Below are 24731 nucleotides of genomic sequence, written 5' to 3' on the forward strand. Positions count from 1 at the left end.
GCTCCTAGGCACACTAGTTTAAGAAAAATCTCTGTCTTGAGAGGTGCAAACGAGCTGCAATCCCAAATCCAAAACAGGAGGCAGCTGATGGTCATGGACCAAGATATTGAATGGGAATACAGCAAGTGTTGGAAGGGCTCTGGGTTTTTTATAGTGCTGCTCTGGACTAAACTTGTTCTGTCCTAGTTGGAACGAGGATTAAATTTCTGTATGGAGGCTGACGGCATTTGGGTTCCTGAGTTAGGCCTGGGCAAAAATTAAAGCGTTTTTTAATGTGGTAAAATCTAATTTTCATGTAAATAAACAGCTGGAAGTACTTAGTACCACTTAAAGAATTCACTGTGTTTAATGTTACTGTAACTCCAGATACACTGAAAAACCAGGTTGCCTATAGACTGAAAAAAAAGTGAATAAACTGAATAAAGATGGGTGGCTGTTCTGCTTAGTACTAATTTGATATTATTAAGGATCCTGGTAGTTTAAGGTCACTGGTTTCGCTGTACAGGGAAATTAAGAAACAGCCATGTCCCAGTGTCATGCTAATAGTGGAAATTAGAAATTAGGTAGATTTTAGTTTTAAGGGACTTGAGAGTTGCTGATGGGGAGGACGTAGGTTTTACTAGTGAGATATTTCAGCTAGTTTAGTGTAAAATGTCAGTAGTATGGTACCACTGAAGGGATTCTGGCCTTTGACATGCCTTAAACTAGTGACATTAGTGGTTTTACTGGGCAGTGTTTATATATCTTCTGAAAAGAGACTAAGCTTTTTTTTTTTTTTTTTTTTTTTGCTTCTTAATATCATAAATCGTTTGGCATCATTTTTGGTTTTGTAGTGCCTAAAGTAACAGTCAAAATATTACAGATGTTTACCAGCTGTTCTCAGCTTTGTGTCCTAAATCACTTGCACTGCAAGTACAGTTTGTCTTGGGAAATAGGTTGTTTTAAATAGCCATAAACTGCTGATGATGACAACTTAGGGGGTCGTTAAGGATAGCCGAGATGTGTTTGCGCCGTGCAACTTCGGAAGATGCATTTACATTCCTAGAGAATTTTTCAGTATTTCTCATGAAATATGCAGAAGTGAAACTAAAGCAGATCCTTTGCAATATAGGAAAAAAAATATGGGATTCAGTGTGTGTTCCTGGTGCTTTTTTCTCAAGCCAGTGCTGCTTGCTGGTTGTGTTCTCAGTGGAAATTTTGGATTCTTCAAATCATTTTTCAGAAAAAAAATATCATGTGGCTAAAGTGACTGTTACACCCAGCAAAAGACCAGCAACAAGGGTAAAAAGTTCAGGGATAAACCATAATCTGAAATTTATCTACAGACCATCTTGGAAGAATACTTAAGAATAACAATTACATGAGGAAAGAAAACAATGCTTTGTGAATGACTCAGATAGCAGGAAAAGGATAAATTGAGTTCAGTATTTAAGGTCAAATCTACTACATGGAAGGTTGTCAGAAATCCAAAGCATTGATCTAGTTTAGGGTTAAAACTTACAGTTTTTTGTAAGAAAATATTTGCAAGTATTTTTTGCAAAACTGAAGTTTTTTGGTTTTGTTCTTTTCTTCTTGCTAACTCTTCAAATATTTTATTACTTTAGAACATATTCTAGAATTAGTACAGAAAAGCAGGTGAGCTGCTTAAATCAGTGTAGTCAAAACAACTGATGATAAATGTGATTTAAATAAGCAAAGAGAAATATTATACAAAAATACTAATTATTTTAATTATGTTTTTTTCCTAAGGAGTAGTTATATTCGTTGTAAACCATTCAAGTGTGGGAAAATATTAATTTTTTTCTTGTGGTTTTTCCGATTGCAGGAGGAATTTGGAGTGTAATTACAAGGGATAAAACAAACCTTATAAAGCGTTTTTAAACCTTTTTGTTTTTTCACTTGGCAGTAAGAATCTGCTTCCAGCGTGGGGAAATCTGAGAAAATGTGCTCTTGGTTTTTAATCTAGCTGCTTTAGTAAACAAAGGAAGTGTTGTTTGTGAGCAGAACTCATGTTTCTTGTTTCCATCTCTTTCAAAACATTACAGCTAGTAGACCTTTCCCTTCCCAATTCTGCTTTTGCTCACAGATTGATGCACAGCTTTGGCCCAACAAAGGCTTTCTTGGCTTTTCAGCTCCTGCACTCGCAAATATTGATTTGATCGTTCACTGAACTGACCCCGTTGGATAAACTGAAATAAGGAAAGTTTATCATTGCTGTTTTGGAAGTAGCAAACTTAAAGTTAGTTGCCCCGAGAAGATGCCTGTCAGTCTCCACTTACACTTGTTCTGTGTACTAAGTGAAAAGCCAGTTTTATTGAATGTTACTGTGAAATAATTCAAATTAGTATTTAAATGACAAAAATTAAAACTCTTCATCCACCTTGAAACAGAGAAGAATGGAAGTGGTGGACTGTTTTCGCAGTTTAACTCTTCTGAGGCTTAATTTGTTACAAATGAGGCTTTTTAGTAGTAGACAACTACGGTTGAAGATGAATAGATTAGTTCTAGCCCTAAATAAAAATGAAGGATTTGGGTTGAATTGTGATCTCAATAGAAACGTTAGGGTGATTCAGTAACTTTGGGATCTGGCTGGATTACTGAAAATTTGGAGAGAAAAGCAGCAAATGGAGCGATTCAGATAAACCTCTGAGGACTAAATGTTACTGTCTGTGGTTGTAGGGCCCAGACTGGGTGACCCACATGTTCTTGGTCCACCTTATGTTCCTATGAAACAATTCAAGAAGCAGCTGTTAGTTCACTTTTAAACCTTAGCCTGTCTGGGGGGGGATCTCTTAGTTGTTCTCCAGTTTCACAGAGGAAAATGAAAGGTGGCAAAAGGCACGAGGACTCGGAGATGTGGAAAAGCTGTGGGCAAAGGGGATACCCACAAAGGATGAGGAGAACCCCAGCAGAGGCAAATATATCCAAACCCTGCCCGCTGTGGCACCTGCCGTGAGAAAAGGATGCAGGGGGTAGTCAGAAATGGCAAATAGAAATAGATTGTAAACAGAAATGCTCGAGGAAGAACAGCTAATTATTTCTCACCTCTCTTGTTTTCAGGGTATGGCATTTACGTTACATGAACGACAAATGCTTGGGTTGCAAGGACTTCTACCTCCTAAAATAGAGACACAAGACATCCAAGCCTTACGTTTCCATAAGAATTTGGCAAAAATGACCGACCCCTTGGAAAAGTAAGCGCTCCTCTGGCCTTGTTGTGTCACTCAAGTAAATGCAAATTGCTGTAAAATATTGCACGGGGATGACCACACGAGGTTTTTGTGCCTCCACTGGGTTTTTCAGTTGTTGGTTATTTTTACTTTTGCCCAGAAAACTGCTTTCATCCATCATGTGGCTGAATGAGGTTGGGGAGCTTTTTTTTTTTTTATATTCCATAGTCATATGGTAATGAAAAAGAATGTGGACAAATTAGCCAGTGAGAAAGCTGCAAACCTTGCTGTAATATGTAATATGCATTTCTGTAATATTCTGTAAGATTTAGGTGGCAGGTTGTTAGAGGACAGAACTGTTGGGGGAGAGGAGGGGGCAGCTAGCGCATGCTAGAAAAAACTGTGAGAATGAAGGTAAATTGAGGGTTTGATGATTAGGCATGAAAACCAGTGTTTATCATATACAGTAGTTCCTGCTAGAAAGGAATTACGGGGTTAGAATTTTGAGTCTCATAATGTGTAATTTTTTTATATCAATTTTTTTGTTGTTTAGCCCACTGGTTTGGTGAAAAAAATGTGAAGGATTTTGATTTGGTTTTTTAGACTGGCATGTTTTTAGCATCCTGTTACTGTTGTCATATAAGCCTGTGTATATCTGCATGTAAAAATACACAGTCTCCTAAAGGCAGGAGGAGCACTGGAATGGTTTGAAGCTTACTGGACCACATCAAACCTCTTTTGTTCTCATGAAAACTGAAAGATGACTTTTGAATCCACATCATGTCACTTGCTGATCTGCAACAGTCATGTCATCCGTATTGGCAAAGTGCCTGGTTGCTGTAGCCTGAGATGAGCCACTAATTCATTATCTTTATGTTGTTGGGTCAGCAAGACTGACTGTAAATTGATGCATGGTAGATTGTAGGTAAATTTGCAAAAATGCAGGTTTAATTTACACACCTAGGTAGGTCCTTAAATGAACTTTCTGTTAGGAGTTAATTTGGTTTATAACTGTGTTAAATGTTAGGATTAACAAGACCTTACTGTCAAGATCTTCCTTTTTTGGGATGAAAAATTCTTTCACTGATAATTTTTAACAGTAACGAGACTCCCAGCTGCATGCTGTAATCAATCCATGGGTTATCTTTTATCACAATGCACGTTTGCACATTGACTTGTTAGCGTGCATGGTGTGTCAGTATTTTTATTTCAGCTTTTTAGTACTGCTACTCTCTCTTTTCCAACTTTTGTTTAATGCTCAAAGCCCAACTCAAGTGGAAGCAGGAATTTCATGGAGAATTATTACGAAGCAAGTTTGGTTTTTGCTTTGAGATTTTGCACGGTGTTTTAAATAAGTGTAAATGTGAAACAATAAGTGGTGTTGTTTTTTTTTTTTCTTTTGCTTAATTTCAGGTATATTTACATAATGGGAATCCAAGAGAGAAATGAAAAATTATTCTATAGGGTGTTACAAGATGATATTGAGCGGTTAATGCCAATTGTATACACACCAACAGTAGGCCTTGCCTGCTCCCAGTATGGACACATCTTCAGGAGACCAAAGTAAGAACAATAGATACATATTGCTGCTACTCTTAGTATCATTTTTTCCGTATACTTGCCTGAGGTTTGGAAATGTTTTATTTCATTTTCATTTGGATTCAGCTACACAAGACTTGGTGTCAATTCAGGGCAGTGAAAGTCCATTAGATAATATCTCAAGACCCAGTTTATATTGGAAAACACAACATTTGAAAACAGAAGTGGTAATGTGTCATGTAAATAGCACACGTGCAGGGCTTCAGCCTCATTTCCAGCTCTTCCTAGATGCCATGCAGCTCTTTAATTCCGAGGAGAGTGCTGTGGCTTTCTCCAACTCTCAGAATCACATCTGGGAGTCTGAAGATCTGTATCGGGACAGAGCATTGGGAGGAAATTTCTGGAGATCATTAAAGCTGTGATACTAGGAGTCAGCTTTCAGTTATTCTGCCCCAGCTTGGCTGGGATCTGGTTTGGCTTCAGCAGTGACTTCAAAACAACTGTTCAGGTTATTTCGTGTTGAGGAAACCAGTTCAGACTGGCAGTCATTTCAGCTCATTTCCATGATACTCTCAGTGTATTTCTAGAGCCCTCTCACTTGAAGACTTTAATGCTGTGTGGAGGAAGGGCTAATCCTTCACTGCTGTGAGGACTCGGCTGTGTAGTGCAACTGCTGTGATAAAGACAGTAAGAAACTCATGATTTTGCTCCTGATCTGGGGCAGGGGTTGTGAAAGAAACTGGGGTTGGTCAGTCTGGAGAAGAGGAGGCTGAGGGGAGACCTCATGGCCCTCTACAACTCCCTGAAAGGAGGGTGCAGAGAGGGGAGATGAGCCTCTTGAGCCAAGGAACCAGCGCCAGGACAAGAGGGAATGGCCTCAAGCTGCGCCAGGGCAGGGTCAGACTGGCTCTTAGGAAGGATTTCTTTGCAGAAGGGGTTGTTGGGCGTTGGAATGGGCTGCCCAGGGCAGGGGGGGAGTCCCCATCCCTGGAGGGGTTGAAGAGTCGGGTTGACCCAGCGCTGAGGGATCTGGTGGAGTTGGGAACGGTTAGTGTGAGGTTCATGGTTGGTCTGGAGGATCTTCAAGGGCTTTTCCAACCAAGATGATTCTGTGACTCTGTAAAGATGGACTCTTAGTTCTAACAGGCTTTCTTTCCCCTTCCACGTCTCCATATGTATTACAGACCAGTTTGAAAAGTGTCCCCCTCTAGAAGTTGTCTGTACAAGGAACAGCAGCATGATCTGGAACTCAGGTTGTGCCCTTTTCTTTCCAAGAACCAGCACTTTCCAAGTGTTGGTGATTTACCTGTTCCCACCTTCACTGAGTCTTTCCTGCCCCCTTTCCTCCTAACAACTGCTCTTGCTCAAGCAGAAGAAATACAGACATTTCTCTTCACCTTTGCTCCCCTCCTTGTGTTCCCGTGGAGGAGCCCTCAGCAGTGGGAAATGCTGTTCTCCTCCTGGTCTTGGAGAAGACAGTATGCTCAGTCCCTGTCTTTCTCTTTCCTTTCTTTTCCCTCCCTTCACCTTGTGTAATGTGATGAACGGAGACTCACTAAGGTAAAGCCAGGCTTAAGATCGTGTTCGCTTCTCATAGCCTTACAGGAGAGTGTAGATCCTGTCATGTCTGACGTTAACACCAGAGGTGTTTTGCCCTAGAGGAGTATTAAAGGTGAATTATCTGCAGTAGTGTAAAACCCATGTAGCATCATGAAAAGTATTTTCTCTGTGTTCTTATTTTAAAGTGTCAAAGCAGCCAAATAAACTTGTGTATTAGAAATTGTCCTTCGGGTGATTCATAGCAGTGATTGCAGCGCTTTAAATTTTAAGAAAATTGTACTGTTTGACATTTAGTTTTACAAAGCAAGGTGAAATTTCTAATTGCCACCTACAAAATATATCTGCTTTGTTTTCTTCTTTCAGAGGATTATTTATTTCTATCTCAGACAGAGGCCATATAAGGTCAATTGTGAACAACTGGCCAGAGAATGACGTTAAGGTACTGCCACTGTATAATTTTTTTTCTGGTTCTTATTTAATCTCAGTTGAGCTTTCCAAGATTTGTTAGTATTTGATGGAAATGTAAATACTAAATAATTGATCCTTAGCTATTTGACGATGATGGTGAAATACAGCCAGTGAAGATAATGTCTATTTTGAAGAACAGTGTTTTATCCTAAATATGAGGTTTATGGTTTGAGTAAACAGTGATGATGCGAACTGTTCTTGTCAAACTTATTTTACTTCATTATTCCACCTTTTGGGTAGGTGTTGGGGGATGAACCTCTGGGTCTTACTGTGTTATGTAGCAGTAGGAGAAATGATCTTGTCCTCAGTTTAGGACACAGACGTGGTAGTTGGGAGGCCCAGATTTTGCCATTAAATCCAGTCTGACCCAGCTGGGTCGAGAACCACAAGGGGAGATGAGGTGAATGATACTTATACAAACTTTTTGATGTCTGGATTTACAAGTGGAAACCATAAACCCAAGTTACAAGCTGCAGTTCCACACGGCAGCTTGGATCCTTCCCACGTAGCTTTCAAGGGTTTGGGCAGTGGATTTCAGCAAAGAAAAAGGAGCACGGCAGATTCTGACATTAAACATTATTGCTTCAAGTAAAATATTCCTTGTCACCCGTTCTTTGTTTGTTTGTGCAAACATACCTGAATTTTTGCCTGGAAAAAAACCACAACTGGTATTACTCTAAACTTTACAAATTTCAGTGATGATATATAATTTCACTTGCTTTTGTTTTCAGGCTGTTGTCGTCACTGATGGAGAAAGAATATTGGGTCTTGGAGACCTGGGTGTGTATGGGATGGGAATTCCAGTAGGAAAACTGTGTTTGTATACAGCCTGTGCAGGAATACATCCAGATAAATGCTTACCTGTGTGCATCGACGTTGGAACTGATAATACAGTGAGTTTGATTGAACTTTACCTGCCATAAGTTATCCCTATTATGTAGGAGTATTTAGTACTATTAGAGAAGATTTTTGTTTGAGCACTTATTTAAGATAAAACCAAAGATTTTATGGAAGGGTAAACGATTTGGAATTCACTATACAGTCACATATGAGTGATGGAAAAACGCCAGTTAATTTGTCAGTGAAATGGTGCATTTGGAAGTAATTTGAATGCTGGAACACTGTAAAATAGACAGTCAGGTTGACCTGACTTTAAGAAGCTGGAAATGTGAATCAGATTTATTAAAGCAGTTTATTGTTCACAGTATTGATTTGTTCCATTTTAAAAGCAGCCATCAGCAACCTCAAGTGCCAGCTGAAATTACTGAACATTGATATAGACTGGCTGTATAAATGCAGTATCTTCGGTGTGAAGTGTGTTACTGTGAACTCTGGAAAGTGTATATTGAGGAAGTGATTCATCCTGCTGCTGTCTCTGATTTATTCTTTTTCAGACACTCTTAAAAGATCCATTTTATATGGGCCTATACCAAAAAAGGGATCGCTCCCAGGTCTATGATGACCTAATTGATGAATTTATGGAAGCCATTACAGACAGGTATGACACTGAATATTCTCTACGGAAGTATGGCCAAAACTGCTGGCAAAAAACCCATGTAACACACTGTCCTTGAAACAGTCATTTAAAGAATAAAGACAGGACTAGAACTTAAGAGACGTGGCTGTATTTCTGGCTCTGGAGTGATTTTCTCTGTCACCTGCAACATGCTGCTTGTAGTTGTCTGTTAAATATACACAGAACAGAGATGAAACTGGTTTAGGCAGTGAGGGCGTCCTCTTCCCAAAGATAACTGATCACCTGCAGGATTTATTTTAAAAGGATGGTATTTCTTTATGTGTTTAGTGATAGGAATATTTGCCCTGTTCTGTAGGTATGGCCAGAACACACTTATCCAATTTGAAGACTTTGGAAACCACAATGCTTTTCGGTTTTTAAGAAAATACAGAGAGAAATATTGTACCTTCAATGATGATATTCAAGGTATGCCCTTTGTTTATGTTCCTTAATGTATACGCAGAAACTTTGCCTAAACTGATAGTCTGCCACGTAGGTCTGTTCAGCTCACCTTAGATTTGTACTGCTTTTACAGGGACAGCTTCAGTGGCCTTGGCAGGACTGCTGGCAGCACAGAAAGCCACTGGTAGACCACTTGCAGAGCAGAAAGTGCTGTTCCTTGGAGCAGGAGAGGTGAGTTCTCTTACAGGCTCTAGAGCAACAAGAGATTTAACTGTATATTTTCTGGTTCTGTAGGACTTGGGGAGATTCACATTCTCTGAATCCCATTGCTGAACTTTTTATATAAGGCCAGCTGAAATACATTAACAGAAGGGACTAGCTGCTTAAAGATAATTATTTGAAAGGTGTTTAACTTTTGCGAGGACTCACTTCCTTACATAGACTTGAAAAAAGCATCAGGGCCTTGTGTGTAGTTAAAGGGGAATTTACCAAAAAATTATGATTAAGTAAGAAAGAGGGTAAGAACATCTTGTTAATTTTTATAACATTGGAGAGAAGTACACAGTGGTTTTCTTAAATCAGTTAAATCAGTGGCTGTTTGCAGCACACAGTAGTTATTTACGGGGACAGCAGTGTCAGGACCAGCACCGTGCTTCTGGATATATCAGCAAAATTGCTTCTGTGGTGCTGACAAAATAACTGAATTAGCTGAAAATTTCTCCAGCGGGGGAAGGTCCTGATTGCAGTAATTGGCCAGTGTTGTGTTGTTGCCGGAGCACTGAGCCCTGCTCTGCACTTCCCTCTCTGTTATTTCTTCTGCCAGCCTGAGCAGCGCGTGCAGGGAGCCAAGAAAAGGGACGTGGAGTGAAACACTGCCAGCATCTACCTTCTGCCCTCTGCCTGCAAGGCCTTTATCGCAGGCAGCAGGAGCAGGGAGAGGTTTGGAAAGTGTTTTGCTGATTAAGGATAGCAATTAAACTCGGACAGCAGAGTGACAAGAGTAGGTGTATTTTACTGGTGATAACAACAGAGTAATACAGGAAACATGCAGTAAGAAAAGACAGAATAATGCACTTAAAGCAAACAAATAGGAAAATACAGGGTAATGCATCAACTCATTACTACATGAGAGAGAGAACAGCAATTAATAAAGATCCATCACCCCTTGCATACGTTACCAACATCCAGACCCGCAGGCGCTGGGCAGCCCCGGCTGCAGCCAGCGAGGATTTGTTGAGCCTTTCCCAGCAAGTGGGAAATCCTACGCGGTGCGTCCACCCGTAGGTGAGGCACCCAAAGTCGCTGTGAGCGGGTCCAGCTTTATGTACCAAAAATCAGGAAATCAGAATAACTGGCACCTTTGATTTGAGCAGAAAATTTCTGGTTTCATCCTCCTGTTGGATTCCACCCAAAGCCTGGCCAGGGCTTGTGTGGAGAACCAAGGGAGTGTCTAACAAGGCCAACACTTGGGTTCTCAGCCTTGAACAAGGCTGAACAAGGGAGGTTGGATACATTCTCTCAGCATTTCATCCTCACTGCTGATTATATTCTGTCCAAGCTGCATCTTTCACTAGCGAGCGTACACACTTCATTAATGATCACATACTAAGTTAGCAGCTGTGGCTCGGGGCCTGTTGTTCAGGCTTCAACACTTCAACACTTCAGCACTTTTTACATCAGCATAGGTGGTTTGTTATAACCCAGCACAATGCCTACTAGCACAGTGGTTATCAGTTATAAAATATACAGGATTAATCTATAGGTCAGCTCTGGCTTGGGCCTGTTCTCTAAGCCTTAGCACTTCAGAAAGCAGTTGGGCACAAAACACTACACCGTGGTTTCTTGACAGGAGGGCTGCAGCACAGATTTGTTCATATTGTCCAGTCGTGGCTGCTGAACTGGTACAGGCGTGGGGGCACAGTACGCACAAAAGCTGCCTGCTCTCTTTTGCTCACTCCAAAAAGGCCATTGAATGACTCGAGCGTGTCCAGAGAAGGGCAACGGAGCTGGTGCAGGGTCTGGAGCACAGGTGTGATGGGGAGCGGCTGAGGGAACTGGGGGGGTTTAGTGTGGAGAAGAGGAGGCTGAGGGGAGACCTCATGGCCCTCTCCAACTCCCTGAAAGGAGGGTGCAGAGAGGGGGGATGAGTCTCTTTAACCAAGGAACAAGCGCCAGGACAAGAGGGAATGGCCTCAAGCTGCGCCAGGGCAGGGTCAGACTGGCTCTTAGGAAGGATTTCTTTGCAGAAGGGGTTGTTGGGCGTTGGAATGGGCTGCCCAGGGCAGGGGGGGAGTCCCCATCCCTGGAGGGGTTGAAGAGTCGGGTTGACCCAGCGCTGAGGGATGTGGTGGAGTTGGGAACGGTCAGTGTGAGGTTCATGGTTGGACTGGAGGTTCTTCAAGGTCTTTTCCAACCCAGATGATTCTGTCATTCTGTGAAGGTGTGACACTGTTGATCCCTGGAGTCTGCCCCCATCGAGGCAAACACTGCTTGTGTTTCAGAGCTGACTTACTAAATGATTTTTGTGGGGTTCTTGAACAGGGTGGTGTTTGTGGTGACGGACCTCTTTTGTGACTTGTTAAAAATCAAAAGTCCTTTTACCCACAAGGCCGCCCTGGGAATTGCAAACCTCATCGTTATGGCTATGATGGAAAGCGGTGTTTCTGCTGAGGAAGCCTACAGGAGAATATGGATGTTTGACAAATATGGTTTATTAATTCAGGTAGGGGTGCACCCTCCTTGAAATACCACAGTACAGATGGCCAGTGCTTTCTGTGTCCCCCTCACGAAAAAAAAAAAATATCAACTTTTTATCTATAGGGCCGAGAACAAAAGGTCGATTCCAATCAAGAACCATTTACACATCAGGCTCCAGAGCAGATACCAAAGACATTTGTAGAGGCAGTGAACGTACTTAGGCCTTCAGCCATCATTGGTAAGTAAGGTTATTTTTGTTTCCATCATTTAGTTATTTGCTGCGTTTAATTTGCTCGTGTGGCTCCAAGGAGGTCGGTGACAGCCATCTGCATTTCTGCCGGTGTAAATAAGATGAAAACGAGGTCAATTTGCTGCTTGAAAATATACTGAGCTGCAGGTTAGCTCTCAGTGCATCCTTCGCTGCAGCTGTGGTGCTCCTCTGCACCTTGTGTCCTTGTTAAATGTTTCCTCCAGTCCTTGTCCAGCTGGTGTTGGCCCTTTCTTAGAAAACTCTGAGCATGTTCTCAGGGCCTGCGTGGCCACAATGAACTGAAACTGTAATGAAGGGCACTAAGACAAAAATAAAACCTTTTTCCCAGACACATTCCCTACAGAGAGCGGTCACAAACACCGCATTTTCTGCTTTACAAGAGTTCCCTAACTTGGATAATTTTCTTTTTTCTGACCTTTCTTCCTCTAGTCAGCTTCTCTGGCTAGAATCTGCCAGCAGCATGGCTTGAAAGAGCTGTTTCATGCTGCACATCCCCAATACCTGTTAGGTCACTGACATTTTTTATATTTACATATAAATCAATATGTACTTATTGATTTATAACTGTGGCTGTCTGCAGATCAGGTGGGATTACAGGTGTTTCCTGGTACAACTCTGCAATTTCCTTTGCGCGTGGTTTCTTTGGAAAAGGAAAGTTTTTTTCTGAGTAGCCAAAACCCTGAAGTTTGTAGCCACTTTTTTAATGTATTTCCACCTATGTGTGTGGTCAGAGATACCTGTATCAAGGGAATGTGCACTGCAGAGTTAACACCCAGCTAGGATAAATCATCTGTGAAGAACCTGGAGTTCCCACTTGCTTATCCAGGGCAGCAATAAGTGTTCTTTACACAGATCAATACAAAAAATCATGTAAAATAGGCTTTTGGAACACATTAATTAGATGTTCCTGTGAAAATGAGAATTTTTAAGCAGCCACTAACAAAGCAGTGCCTGGTTTCTGTCTCCTGCTGCTAGAAGAGCCTGCTCTGAGTGGGAGACTTCAGGGGTGACACGAACTTAATCTACAGTCACTGTCATCTGCCCTGAGGCAGTCAAGTATTGATTCTCTTTTTATGTGTTTCCATTTCCTTCAGGAGTTGCAGGAGCTGGGCGGCTCTTCTCTCAGGACGTGATCAGAGCAATGGCCTCTATCAATGAGCGACCCATAATATTTGCACTAAGTAACCCGACGGCGAAAGCTGAATGCACAGCAGAGGAAGCATATACGTTAACAGAGGTATGTAATGTTTAGAAATGTTGACCTTGGCGCTTTGGGATAGAACTGTGAGGATGAGGGTGCAAGAACTCCAGTTATTTTATTATCACTTGGATTTACTGACATCATAATAGAGATCTTGGCTTCTGGCAAAAGTAAATGGAGGGGATTTGACAAGAAGTCTTGAATTTTAAATAATGACATTTGACAAAGCTGAAAATAGCCTAAATCTTGTTATTACTTGGTAAAAAAATGACCACTAGTACATTTTGCAAAGGTGAAAATAGCCTAATTCTTGTTATTACTTTGTAAAAAAATGACCACTAGTACGTTTTGCGAAGCTGAAAATAGCCTAATTCTTGTTATTACTTGGTAAAAAAATGACCACTAGTACATTTTGCAAAGCTGAAAATAGCCTAATTCTTGTTATTACTTTGTAAAAAAATGACCACTAGTACCACTAGGTACTGTTTCATTTAAAAGAATGACCACTAGGTACTGTTTCATAGCTTTGATGGATTAACTGTTTCCCACCATGCTTTTTAATTATTTTGGGGTTTTAAAGAAACATCTTCTGTTAACATTGAGAGACTAGGTGGAACCTTTAAAATGTAATGGCTGAGTAAAGCCCTTAAAGCAGGTAATATTCTTGCACCAACCCAAGAATTCTGCTTTGTACTCATTTCCTAGTGCCTGCAGGCCACAATTCGTATCGTTAACAGTGTTCTGAGAGGATTTATGCTTCCAGCTCAGGAGTCAGTGGTGGCTCTCTGTCCTCGTGTTCCCCTCTCGCAAGGTCTTGTCTCTCAGACACTGGCACCACTAAACACTGAACCCAGAATAAACACACCTCGTTCTGCACCGTTACCTCCAAAACCATCAACACCGTGGGGTGCTTACGGGGGGGTTGGAGGTTGGGGTTCTGAGGTTGGTTTTTTTCCTAACGCTCACCAGTGCATCCAGACCGTGGGTTTGCCTTTAATGAAGCAAGTCTTTTATCCTTCTGCACAGTTTTTTATAGAAAATTAATCATCTTTGAAGAGAGCCTGAGGGGAAGGAGCTGGGGGCAAGGGAGCGTCAAGCAGACCCAGTTAACTCTTTGAACTGGCTGGTAATGCCTTTCCTTTACATCACTGTGATCTCTGCCCTGTCCACAGGGCCCGCCTGCAGACTTCAGGGGTGGGGCTCGTGAAAAGACCTCTTTTTTTCCCTTTTCCTTTTTTGTTTTTTTTTTTTTTTTTAATACAGTTCCAAATCAAGTGACTCATGTGAAAATGAGTGGGTGGAGATCCTTGGTTCTTGATGCAGAACTCTGAACTCCTTCTTGCCACTGTTAGCGTGGCTCAGTTCCCAGCATTACAACCTCGGCCGGTGTTCGCTTCACACCGGCAAGGGCATCGTCTCCAGTTGGCACCCAGATTCTCTTCCCTGTTACTGGGCCCGTCAGCTCGGAGGGAGCTCTTGCTGCAGAGATCTGCAGGTCCAGAGAGAGCCTTAGGCAGGAATAACAAGCCTCTGGACAAAATGTAGACCTTAGCTTTTAATAGTAAATGAGAACGCTTTTAAGTGAAGATGGTTTAATATCTCTCAGATATCTTGCATTAGCCAGAATAGCAAGTTGGGCAGTGTTTCAGTATATCAAATTAAATTCCATTATCAAAAACAAGAGTAACTTATAAAACAAGAGTTAGTTATACAGCCAAGCCTTTAACTGGCATAAATAAATGTAAAAACTACTAGCATCTCTGATGCCTGAAGGAGGCCGGCAGCACTACTAGAGGGAAAACCAGCCTAATTTTTGCTTGCACTTTTTACAGAATATCAACAGAGCAATAGAGGTTTTAAGGGAAGAGGCTCACTCATTCCCCGTGGCTGTTTGTTGAGTCCCAAGGGGTTGGACCTCAGGGTATTAGATGCAGAAAAAAGAGATTGCTGGTTAGATTCAGGTGGGGTAACATGTCTTCACTGAAGCAGTTGTGTGAGCATAGTGCTATTTAAAAAGTTTGTGCTCAATGGAGAGAGGATCTTTGGTGGTTTTCCTGTATTGGATCCATGTGTCCTTTTATTCATGATTCACCATAAGTTATTAATTATAGACACGGGTTATTTGGACAATTAAATATTACTGGTCAGTAAATGAACGGGTGTAATTTTGTCCCAGTCCTTATTAATAAATATTGTATTTAGACTTTCCTCCATATCTAACGTTTGTTTTCCCAGTGCTCTGAAATGTCCTCAGTTTGCCCTTCCTAATGTATATTTTCCCCTTCAAGACACAGTAATTACTTAGGAAATACCCTCTGATTTTACTTAGTCATTTAACTAACAAAGTTTGTCAGGCAATTAGGGATCCGAGCTGTCGGCCCGATGTGTCTCCTGGCCTCAGGAACAGCCTAATCCTGGCTGGTGTGAAATCTTAGGCTGAACTAAGTAAGGAAACGAATGAAAGGTTAGTGATGATACCTTCCTTATTGTTTTTCCACTAGATGGCACCTGTAAAAGCCTGAAGAAGCTTTAGTGCCCTCTGTTACTGTGTATTGCGTGGGCTTTTTGTTCTGTTTTAATTTTTCATTGCTCTCAAATGCATCCGTGTGTTTTGCTCCTTACACAAGGAGTTTTGGGTATTATTCAAACATCGTTCCCGAGTCTTTAGCTTCTTTAGTAATTTGTTCTCAAATGTGGTGGTCGTGGGGAGCCTTGAGTATTTTAATGTTATGTTATTAAACCTGTTACTCAAAAGAAAGTCAAGATTTTTTGCTTTTAAGGGTTTGACTGCTTGAGGAAGGGGTCATTTATCTGGAGGCTGTATTTCACGCTCCAAACTCCGGCTTTGTTTTAATAATTTGTGCTGATTAAAATCCTTTTCAAAGGAAGGATAAGCAAACTGTGTTACTCACTCAGAGCTCTCAGCGATACAAGTATGATGGAGCAGTCCCTCCCTTCACCCTCCCACCCCTCAGTAAACAAGTGACTTTTTGTTCCTGTACTGCTGTTTCAGTCTCCTTTTGGAAGTGGACATTATTCAGCTGTCTCTGCACAGTCCTTACGGTGGTGGGTCCTGGCTTGTGGCCATGGGTCCTGATAAATGGTTATGGTTATAATCACAGTTAACACACAAGTACTTTATTTTGCGTGTGAGTAGTTCCTCTGAGTCATTGCTGTCTTAAGGAACAATGAATGATAAAACAGATTGCTCCCACTCCTTAGAAAGCTGCACAATTCAGTGTGTGTGCTTGCCTCTTGCTTTCCAGCTGTTTGCTGCAGAAACAGGCAGATGCTTACTGATTCTGTTATCTCTTCCAGGCCCTACTGTGTCATTCTGGGATTGTAGGAATTGAGTCAGCAAGAGATTTATGTGCTAGAATGCAGCTGCGTTCAGTAGGGCCGTTTGCCTTTTTGCATTTGGCTGCGTGCTCGGGTATCACAGAATCATCTAGGTTGGATAAGACCTTGAAGATCATCAAGTCCCTGCATAATCCAGTCCCCTGAGTATCCTCCTGATGCAGTCCTGGAGCTGCTGGGGAGCTGTAGGACTCTGGTGTCCCTGGATTTCATGACTCTCTTGCTCTTTAGAAGCTGCCTGACTGTGGTTATTCCTCTGTTTAAACAGGGCCGTTGCTTGTTTGCCAGTGGCAGTCCCTTCGAGCTGGTGACGCTGAAAGATGGAAGAACCTTCAAACCAGGCCAAGGAAACAATGCTTATATTTTCCCAGGTAATAAATACAGTTGTCTTCTTTGAATCTTTAAGACTAGACTTATTAGCACTTCTTGGGTCCCCTTGCAACACTAGGCACAGTTAGCGAAGCAGCGTGAAGAGGTGTCACCAGCACTTGAAGCTGAGAACTGAATCAGAAGAATGAATCAAAGAAAATCAGTTAAGGGTGGTTGTTAGGCATGTGCAGCTACATATGCAACGTGCACACAGTGAGCTCACCCAACAGGACATTTCTAAGAAAACAAAAGGCTTTGAAAGCTGTTGCATTATGGTTCTTCTGCTTGTTTGGGGGGGGAAGGAGAAAACGAAGTGTGTGTGCTCCTTTTGAAGTTATGTCTGCACAAGGGAGGGTACAGAGGAAACACTGGGGATATTTCTCTGCCTTCCCCTTTCTCTCCCTTTCCACCCAGAGCTGCTCAGCCCCAGCCCCTTCTCAAAAGCCACCCATTTTGGTAAATGACTAGCACACATAGTAATAGTTTTGCGAATGTGCGTAGAAAGCAATGGGAAGATTTTTAAAAATAACATTCTAGATGACTCGCAGCTTCTCAGCAGCAGGCTGCGTATTTTAAAATGATGTGGCCCTAATTGGCAATAATTTTATTGTAGGCGTGGCTCTCGCTGTGATCCTCAGCAGTGTTCGACATATTAGTGATAAGGTTTTCCTAGAGGCTGCTAAGGTAAGTGTGGAAGCAGAGTAGGCTGTGGCTTCTGGCATGATGGTGGATGCCACGATGGAAAATTTCTCAAATCTTGCTGAAACTCGATGGTTTCCTGTTTGATTTCTGTTGGGTTTATCCCTCCCCAATGGAAAACAAATGGATTTTGATCAAACAGAATTGTGAAAAGTATCAGCTTCCATTGCAATTTTAATTTTTTTCATCCAGAAACCAAACACCCAGATAGGAAATCTGTCCCTGCGTAACTCCCAGCCTCTCAGGCCTGCCTCCTCCTCCTCCTCCTCCTCCTCCGCCTCCTCCTCCGCCTCCTGCTCCTCCTCCTCCTCCTCCTCCTCCTCCCGCCCCGCTCTGGGTTCCACAGCTGGTGTGGGGTCAGGGATGCACGTGGCCCCCAGGCTCCCATCCTCTCCTGTGGTAGGAGCACCCACCACATCAGAGCAGCCAGTGAATCAACTGGCCAAACACATGGGCAGTCCTGCAGGCAAGTTGCACTCTTACAACTTCCACGGTTATGGGTAGTTCAGCCTCCAGAAAAAATAGGTTCTTATTTTGCTAAATGCTTACAAGTAGGATTTGCTGCTATGGGCACAGATTGGAGAGTTGACCTTTGAGAATTTTGAGATTTTTGACTGCCATATTCTAGTGCTTTGGGAGCTCTCTAGTAGTGAGAACACTGCAACCTGTTTCTCTCGGGTGTTTTAGCGTGTTACTGATCCCATTCAGGATGCAGTAAATAGAATTTTGTTTTTCTAACTCAGGCATTGACAGAACAGCTGACCGATGAGGAGCTTGCACAAGGAAGACTTTATCCTCCACTGTCTAATATCAGGGAAGTTTCTATTTATATTGCTGTCAAGGTGAGTATGAAGCATAAAAGTGGACCGTACTAAAAATATTTTATGTGTATATTAACCTGCTGAATTGCACAGTATGACCCTTGAACACGAGGTGCTTGGGCACAAACCACCCGGTTCTTTGTGCATTTAATAAGAGACACTTATCAAAATCTTGGGTTTGTTGGATGCTTCCATTTGGCAGTGATAATGGGCCAAAGTTATGCTCCTTTGATTTCTGAAATTAAGTTTTCAGATCCCTGGTAAGGCATTCAGGAATTGTAATGTGGGATGAGCTTCAACAAGGCCAAGTGCCACGTCCTGCACTTGGGCCACAACAACCCCCTGCATGGCTACAGGCTCGGGGAGGGGTGGCTGGAGCTGTCTGGAAGAGAAGGATCTGGGGGTTCTAACTGACAAGCAGCTGAACACGAGCCAGCAGTGTGCCCAGGTGGCCAAGAAAGCCAACGGCATCCTGGCTTGGATTAGAAATAGTGTGACCAGCAGAAGCAGGGAGGTGATAGTCCCCCTGTGCTCTGCACTGGTGAGGCCACACCTGGAGTGTTGTGTCCAGTTTTGGGCACCTCAATACGAGAGAGATCTCGAGGGGCTGAGCGAGGGCAGAGGAGGGCAACGAGGCTGGGGAAGGGCCTGGAGAATAAATCCTGTGAGGAGCCATTGAAGGAGCTGGGACTGTTTAGTGTGAGGAGGAGAAGGCTGAGGGGAGACCTCATCACTCTCTACAGCTCCCTGAAAGGACATTGTAGAGAGGTTGGTGCTGGTCTCTTCTCACAGGGGATTAGTGACAGAACAAGAGGGAACGGCTTTAAACTGCAACAGGGGAGGTTCAGACTGGACATGAGGAAAAAATGTTTCCCAGAAAGAGTGGTCAGAGAGTGGAATAGGCTGCCCAGGGAGGGGGTGGAGTCCCCATCCCTGGGTGTGTTTAAGGGTCGTTTGGATGAGCTGTTGGGGGATGTGGTGTAGGGGAGAACTTTGTAGAGTCGGGCTGAGGGTTGGACTCGATGATCCCAAGGGGCTTTTCCAACCTGAATGATTCTGTAAAAAGACTTTGGTGTTTGTCTTTACCCAATTTGTGAGTCTTTAGCATATATGTGCAGTAAAAGGCACAAACCGCTTGGTGATTTAACTTTTCAGGTTATGGAATTTTTGTATGCAAACAACATGGCTTTCCATTACCCTGAACCTGCAGACAAGAACCGTTACATTCGATCAAAGGTTTGGACCTACGAATACGAATCCTTCATGCCAGATGTGTATGACTGGCCTGAATCTAAGGTTCACTGATGCATCAGAAGATCGCTCTCCTCAGGCGGTATCTTCTACTCTGCAGGGATCCCTTTTTCAGACCTATTTAAATCATGATCTTTGAGTCCTGTAATTTATTTTCGCTCATTTTGTTGTCTTTTCTTCCCTTCTACCCAGTTTTTCACTTGACACAGATTCCTCCCCACTCTCCCAAGTACCTGATAAACTGTATGGATGTTGGCATCCGTCACAGGAATGAGAGAGCTCTCCAAAATCAATTTAAATAATGCCATTGCATTTCTAGCTTGGAGCTGGCACCACTAAAAAATTCCATTAATGTTTTAGCTACGTGCGTTTGATGATGAACTATAGCTCTCTCATCACTGCTGATTTCCAAAATGATTTATTTCTGCTTTTAATAATCAGTCTTCTAATTGTCCTTGTGTTGTCACACTGCATTATCCGTGACATCACCAGAGAGCATTGGTCTAAAAAAAAAAAAAAAAGGACAGCTTAAGACAAATTTTACAGTCTAATGGGCTTTCTGTTTTGTCTGATATTTAAAGATGCCCGTGTCCAGACTTTCTTGTGGCATTGGCTGCTCTGTTTCTTTGAATGTGCTTTGAGGAGCAGCGTGGTGTGCACACGTGGGATCTACAGCAATGTTTGTATTCCGTGTTTTCATCGTTGTGTGAGATCTGTTATCAGGAAAAATGTGAACTAGTGAAAATTATCCTTGGAAAGCCTGAAAATAATATTAATCACTTAATAGCTTTTAAAAACAAAGCTACGCTGTTGCCTAATGAATGCTATCATGTAAAGGCAGGATCTAAAGTAATTTACGGAAATCTTTTAGAGATTTTACAAGGACATTTTCTGCAGTGGACTCCAAGGTGATGTACCAAAGGATTTTTGTTCCATTAATTTGTCCAGGGTTCTGTTTCTTTTACGCTAAATTGTTTTCTCCCTTGCATACCCTTGTTCTTACAAAAAGACTTGTGTGTGATGTCTTCGTGACATCGCTGACTCAAAAACTCCTAAGTGGACTCACTTGCCACTTCGAACAACCCCCCCGCAGGCAGCTGATGAAGCTGAAAGAGGAAGTGTTACAGGCAGCTATTGACACCCACATTTACACAAGTTTGAATTGTTTCTTGTGGTCTCAGTCCAGTATATTTATTTCAGTTTGAATACAGGACTCGAAAGATCTAATGCTTAGAAGCTCTTAAGTCGATCACTTTCTCTTCCTCGCTCCGTTTACAGGTTTAATTTGTCAGGGGTTTTGCGTGAAAACAAAAATTGCAAGTTGAATTTTCCCTTTGGACACCACAATGGGCATTCCTTTTCATTCTGGTCATATCAGGTTTGAGTGCCCTCCATTACTTTGTGTTAGCAGACAAGGACACGCAGGGGTAGTTACAGTCTGTGACTTCTCTAAATCTGGTCTCTGTAACAAGAACAATGGTATGTCAGGAGCAGAAATAATAAAGATAACAAGCGTGCTGTTCCACAGTTTGCTGCATCAAGGCAAAGAAAGGACAAAAATAAATAAATAGATGTAAAAGGGCTATACTGGCAAACTTGAAGCCGGAATCCAAAGAGGTGAAGTAAAGCTTGCTCAGGATTTACTCGTGGCAAGCACCTCTCTCATATCCTCATTTATATTGGAAAATGCAGTCTCCACAGAATAGGTGCAAAATAGAACAAGGAAAATAATCTCTGTACCCCCTTAGACATGGTCTCTGTCGCGTACTGCCTAGCCTCTGAATTGCAAATGATGTATTAGATAGAAAGGACAGGAAACTTTGGGAAGGCTTTTACCTAAGTGAGAAGGCTGATTATATAAACACAGAAAAGCTGTGGGGAAAAGACTGAGTATTCAAACTGTGGTAAAGTGCTGTCTGGTGGGGCTCAAAATGCTCCATTGCCAAGTTGGGCGACGTACGTGGTTTGCAACTTGTGTATGTAAGTATATGTAGAAAAAAAAGACCAACACACACATAGGATGTTTTTACAAAGAATGCTTTTTTCATCTATTTTTGCTATGCCTGGTTTTTATTGTATTTAAATTTGTGATCTTCCTGAAAAAAATATTTATTTAGTGTACAAATTATTTTTACCTTCAGAAAATTTAACTCTAGCTGAAGCCTGTGGCGGTGTGTCAGCGGAGTTCTGCATCATTGGATTCGAGTATCTTGGGAACGCACATTTCCTCAGCGCTGCCAACACACTCATTAGGCAGAACGAGTAACAAAAATATCCCGTGCACTGATTTTGTGGCCTGGCTGAGAGTGATCACAGAGGGCAGGGCAGTCGGTCCATAAATATAACTCTTGTCTTACAAAATAAAGATCTACATCCATCCGTTCAGTCTGATGATTTTTTTTCAGGCAAGAAGTGCAGTCGTGGTCCCTCATCAGTGGGGCACTGATAGGAAAAGAGTGTCACGTGGGCACAGCAGGAGTTTTGCTTTGGGCAAGAGTGATTTTTGGTTCCCAACGGGAGCTCCCGCGCAGGAAACGCGCAGCGGCCGCTGCCAAGCCGAGGGAAGGTGCCTGTTTCGTGAGGTTTGGGCCTTTCCCTTCCTGGCACCTCCCCGCTGCCTTTAAGCAGATGCCGAGAGGGTTTGCTCAGAACTGGCCAGCAGTGAGATTTTCCCAAGTACAGATGTTCCTGCGTAATTTTTCAGCAAATCCCACTGCTCAGGTGAGGAAAAAACAAGTCTTTAACCAACTGGGAGGTTCCAGTTACAAACAGCCCTGCCCTGATGGGGCTGCAGATGGGTCAGAGCTCTACAGAAGGCCTGACTGTGTCTCTAACCTGGCCCAGTTAGGGCAGCAAAGTGGTACCTGTTAGATTTTATCTAGGTATACGAACCTGTGGACACCATTTAATCAGGTTCTGTGCGTCTGTAACTTGTAAACAGCCACAGCAGAATTTTACCTTTAACATACAGCCACTGTTTTCTGTTAGCAGTGGGTAACGTGTCAGCTTATGAAGTTTTAAGTTCATTTCATACTCCTTTTCATCTTTTTTCAGATTATTTTTTTTTTTGAAATATATAGATTCATCTTCAGGTTTGTGTATTCTTCAGATATAATTAATCTTTGAATTAATTACTGCTAATCTTGCCGCTTAGTAAGGAACCACAGTATCCTTGTTCATATTCTACTTAACCTGTTTTTTTCTATTTGCTGGCTTATTCAAAAGCATTTACCGATCTTGATCTATACAGAAAACTCTCTTACACATATGCAGAGGGAAAAAATTGTCACCAGGATGCAATTTGTAATGCTACATGGCGTAAGTTAAGCTTATACTGTTATTTAAAAAAATGTATCACCTGGTGTTCTAGCTCTTCACGCAGCCCTGGTGACTTTTGCCCTGCGAATGGTATAAAAATCTCTTCTGTGAGGATACTATTCTGGATGTCCAGAACACCTGTGAGAGGATAGAAACTCCCGCTGAGGTCAGTAGCTCAGTCTTTTCCAGGACTGGTCTAAGATTTGCTTCCTTAAAATCAACAGGAGCAGGGCTGAGCCTCTTGGCAGCAATGTATAGAAACAGCTAGGGGAGGAGAAGAAAGGTAGCTAAGGGAGCGCAGCCTTTTTTTTATTAAATACGTGCGTTCTTGTTCAAAGATGTTACAAAGGTTTGTACATTCCTGAAGCACGTGCCCACGTGCCAACGACTGACGTGTAGAGGAAGACTATTAAAATATTGTGTCCGATAGATTTTTTTTAAAACCCGATAGATTTAAAAATGTGACTCCTTGCCTAAATTCTTGGTTTTGTTTGTGAACAGTGACGTTTCATGACGTTGTGTTTGTTTTCCAAGCTTAAAACAAAGCAACGCTTTACATGCAGATGGTGTTTTAACAGGTTTCCTGTGGTAGGTGCATGTCTTCTCTGTACTGTTGTTCCAGCACGCTGTTTTGTGGGAGGGGGTAAAGTAACTCATTGTGACACTCCTCTGGTAGTGACTGCAAAAGATTATTGATACACCTTTTAGTTCTTCGTTAGCAGCCCTATTTGGTGACAACTCCTGTCGGAGAGCGGGGATCACTATTGTACAGCTACAACTGTGAATTTTAGTTCAGCTTGACTCTGGGCCTAAGTAAATCCAAGTTGTCTTTTGTTTGCTCCGGGTCTTCTTGACTTCAAAGGTGCAGATTTGAGCATCTCTGTCGTTCGGATCAAGGTATCTACGAGACTCTGAGGTCGGACTGTAAGACCAGGACAGTTTGGACTCCAGTTCTGTCTCGGCTATAAGTGCTAATCCTGAGTTTAAGGAAACCACTGTCGCTTTTGGACTCCTTTTAAGATGACGCATACTCCTATCCCGTTTCATAACAGCCGTACGTAATAGGCAGGGACTGGTGTTACATTGAGCACTGGAGCAAGGAGAAAATCTAGAGCAGAGCTCTAATTGTACCCACTTGACAGCTGAATTTGAGCAATCTAATTCAGCTGCCGCTGGTGAAGGGACATCTAATTCTGTATCAATCTACCTTGACCTACCTACCTACTCCCAAAATACACATCACCATGGTATCGGAAAGCCTGCAGATGTTCTGGGTGAACCACAAGGCAAATCCAGCACGCTTTACACCTCGGCTTCCTCCCGTCGCTCCCCGAATCGCAGCGCTCGGTGAGGATGCAGCTTGCAGAGGGAGATGTGGGAACAGCTACGTCGTACGTGGGGAATCCGGTACCTGGTGGCACGGTGCACCACGGCTACGGCTCATGTGAAAAGCTCTCTCACATCAGACGTTTTCCTGGGGGTGCAGGAACCCTACGGCGTGTGTTTATATTCCCCGCACACAAAGTCAGCACTGGATTGAACTTAACTCTCTGAGTACCTTTGACTTACCCATCCTTTAAGTAGTTCCTGTCTCATGAAAATGGAAATAAAAATACTTTTAGGACTACACAAACATAGTAAGATGGCCAGTTTGTCAAGAAATAAAATGTCAACATAATTTACATTTATTTCTGTCTTAAACATGATCTTACGCAAATAAACCTAAGTCTACTGGAGTGCTTGTGAGAACAGTTCTAGCCTAATCTGTCTGGGGTTGACTTTACCTGGGAGGGTCACTGCTCAGCTGACACTAAAATTGTATTTAAATGTGAACTCGTTGGGGTTTTTCCCTCCTTTATTATGTTGTAACTCTATTGAAATGTGTGTTCTGGTCTTCTATTTTCTTAGTAAAATGCATTCCCTTTTCCTAAATTACATTCGATTTTGTTTATTCTGAAACAACAACGCTTGACCACGCCAAGCACCCACGGTATTTACTTTTTTCCTTTCCCTGCAGATGGTCAGCAAACAAAACAGGTACTTAGGCTGGAGGTAAAGCAATTAAAAGTTTTACCTCAAAACTGGCTTTCTA

The 24731-nt window shown here is 42.3% G+C and overlaps 1 protein-coding gene across 8 annotated transcripts in view; it reads left to right on the forward strand.

Moving 5' to 3' along the window:
- The window catches only part of ME2 (malic enzyme 2), a 39612-nt gene extending 15041 nt beyond the window's left edge, over positions 1-24571 (forward strand). For 6 of the 8 annotated variants that reach the window (XM_074811668.1, XM_074811670.1, XM_074811673.1 and 3 more), the window contains 14 exons: positions 3061-3194; positions 4584-4733; positions 6633-6708; positions 7469-7630; positions 8132-8235; positions 8570-8679; positions 8789-8886; positions 11264-11377; positions 11476-11590; positions 12718-12860; positions 16450-16552; positions 17164-17234; positions 17993-18091; positions 19226-24571. In XM_074811668.1, coding sequence (XP_074667769.1) covers positions 3061-3194; positions 4584-4733; positions 6633-6708; positions 7469-7630; positions 8132-8235; positions 8570-8679; positions 8789-8886; positions 11264-11377; positions 11476-11590; positions 12718-12860; positions 16450-16552; positions 17164-17234; positions 17993-18091; positions 19226-19375 — 1629 coding nt within the window. In that variant the 3' untranslated portion in view covers positions 19376-24571. The remainder of the gene's footprint in view (positions 1-3060; positions 3195-4583; positions 4734-6632; positions 6709-7468; positions 7631-8131; positions 8236-8569; positions 8680-8788; positions 8887-11263; positions 11378-11475; positions 11591-12717; positions 12861-16449; positions 16553-17163; positions 17235-17992; positions 18092-19225) is intronic. The other 2 variants (XR_012621520.1, XM_074811674.1) reach the window with 2 other exon arrangements.
- The last annotated feature ends 160 nt before the right edge of the window (positions 24572-24731 follow it).

Source organism: Strix aluco, chromosome Z (genome assembly GCF_031877795.1).
Source record: "Strix aluco isolate bStrAlu1 chromosome Z, bStrAlu1.hap1, whole genome shotgun sequence".
NCBI lineage: Eukaryota > Metazoa > Chordata > Aves > Strigiformes > Strigidae > Strix > Strix aluco.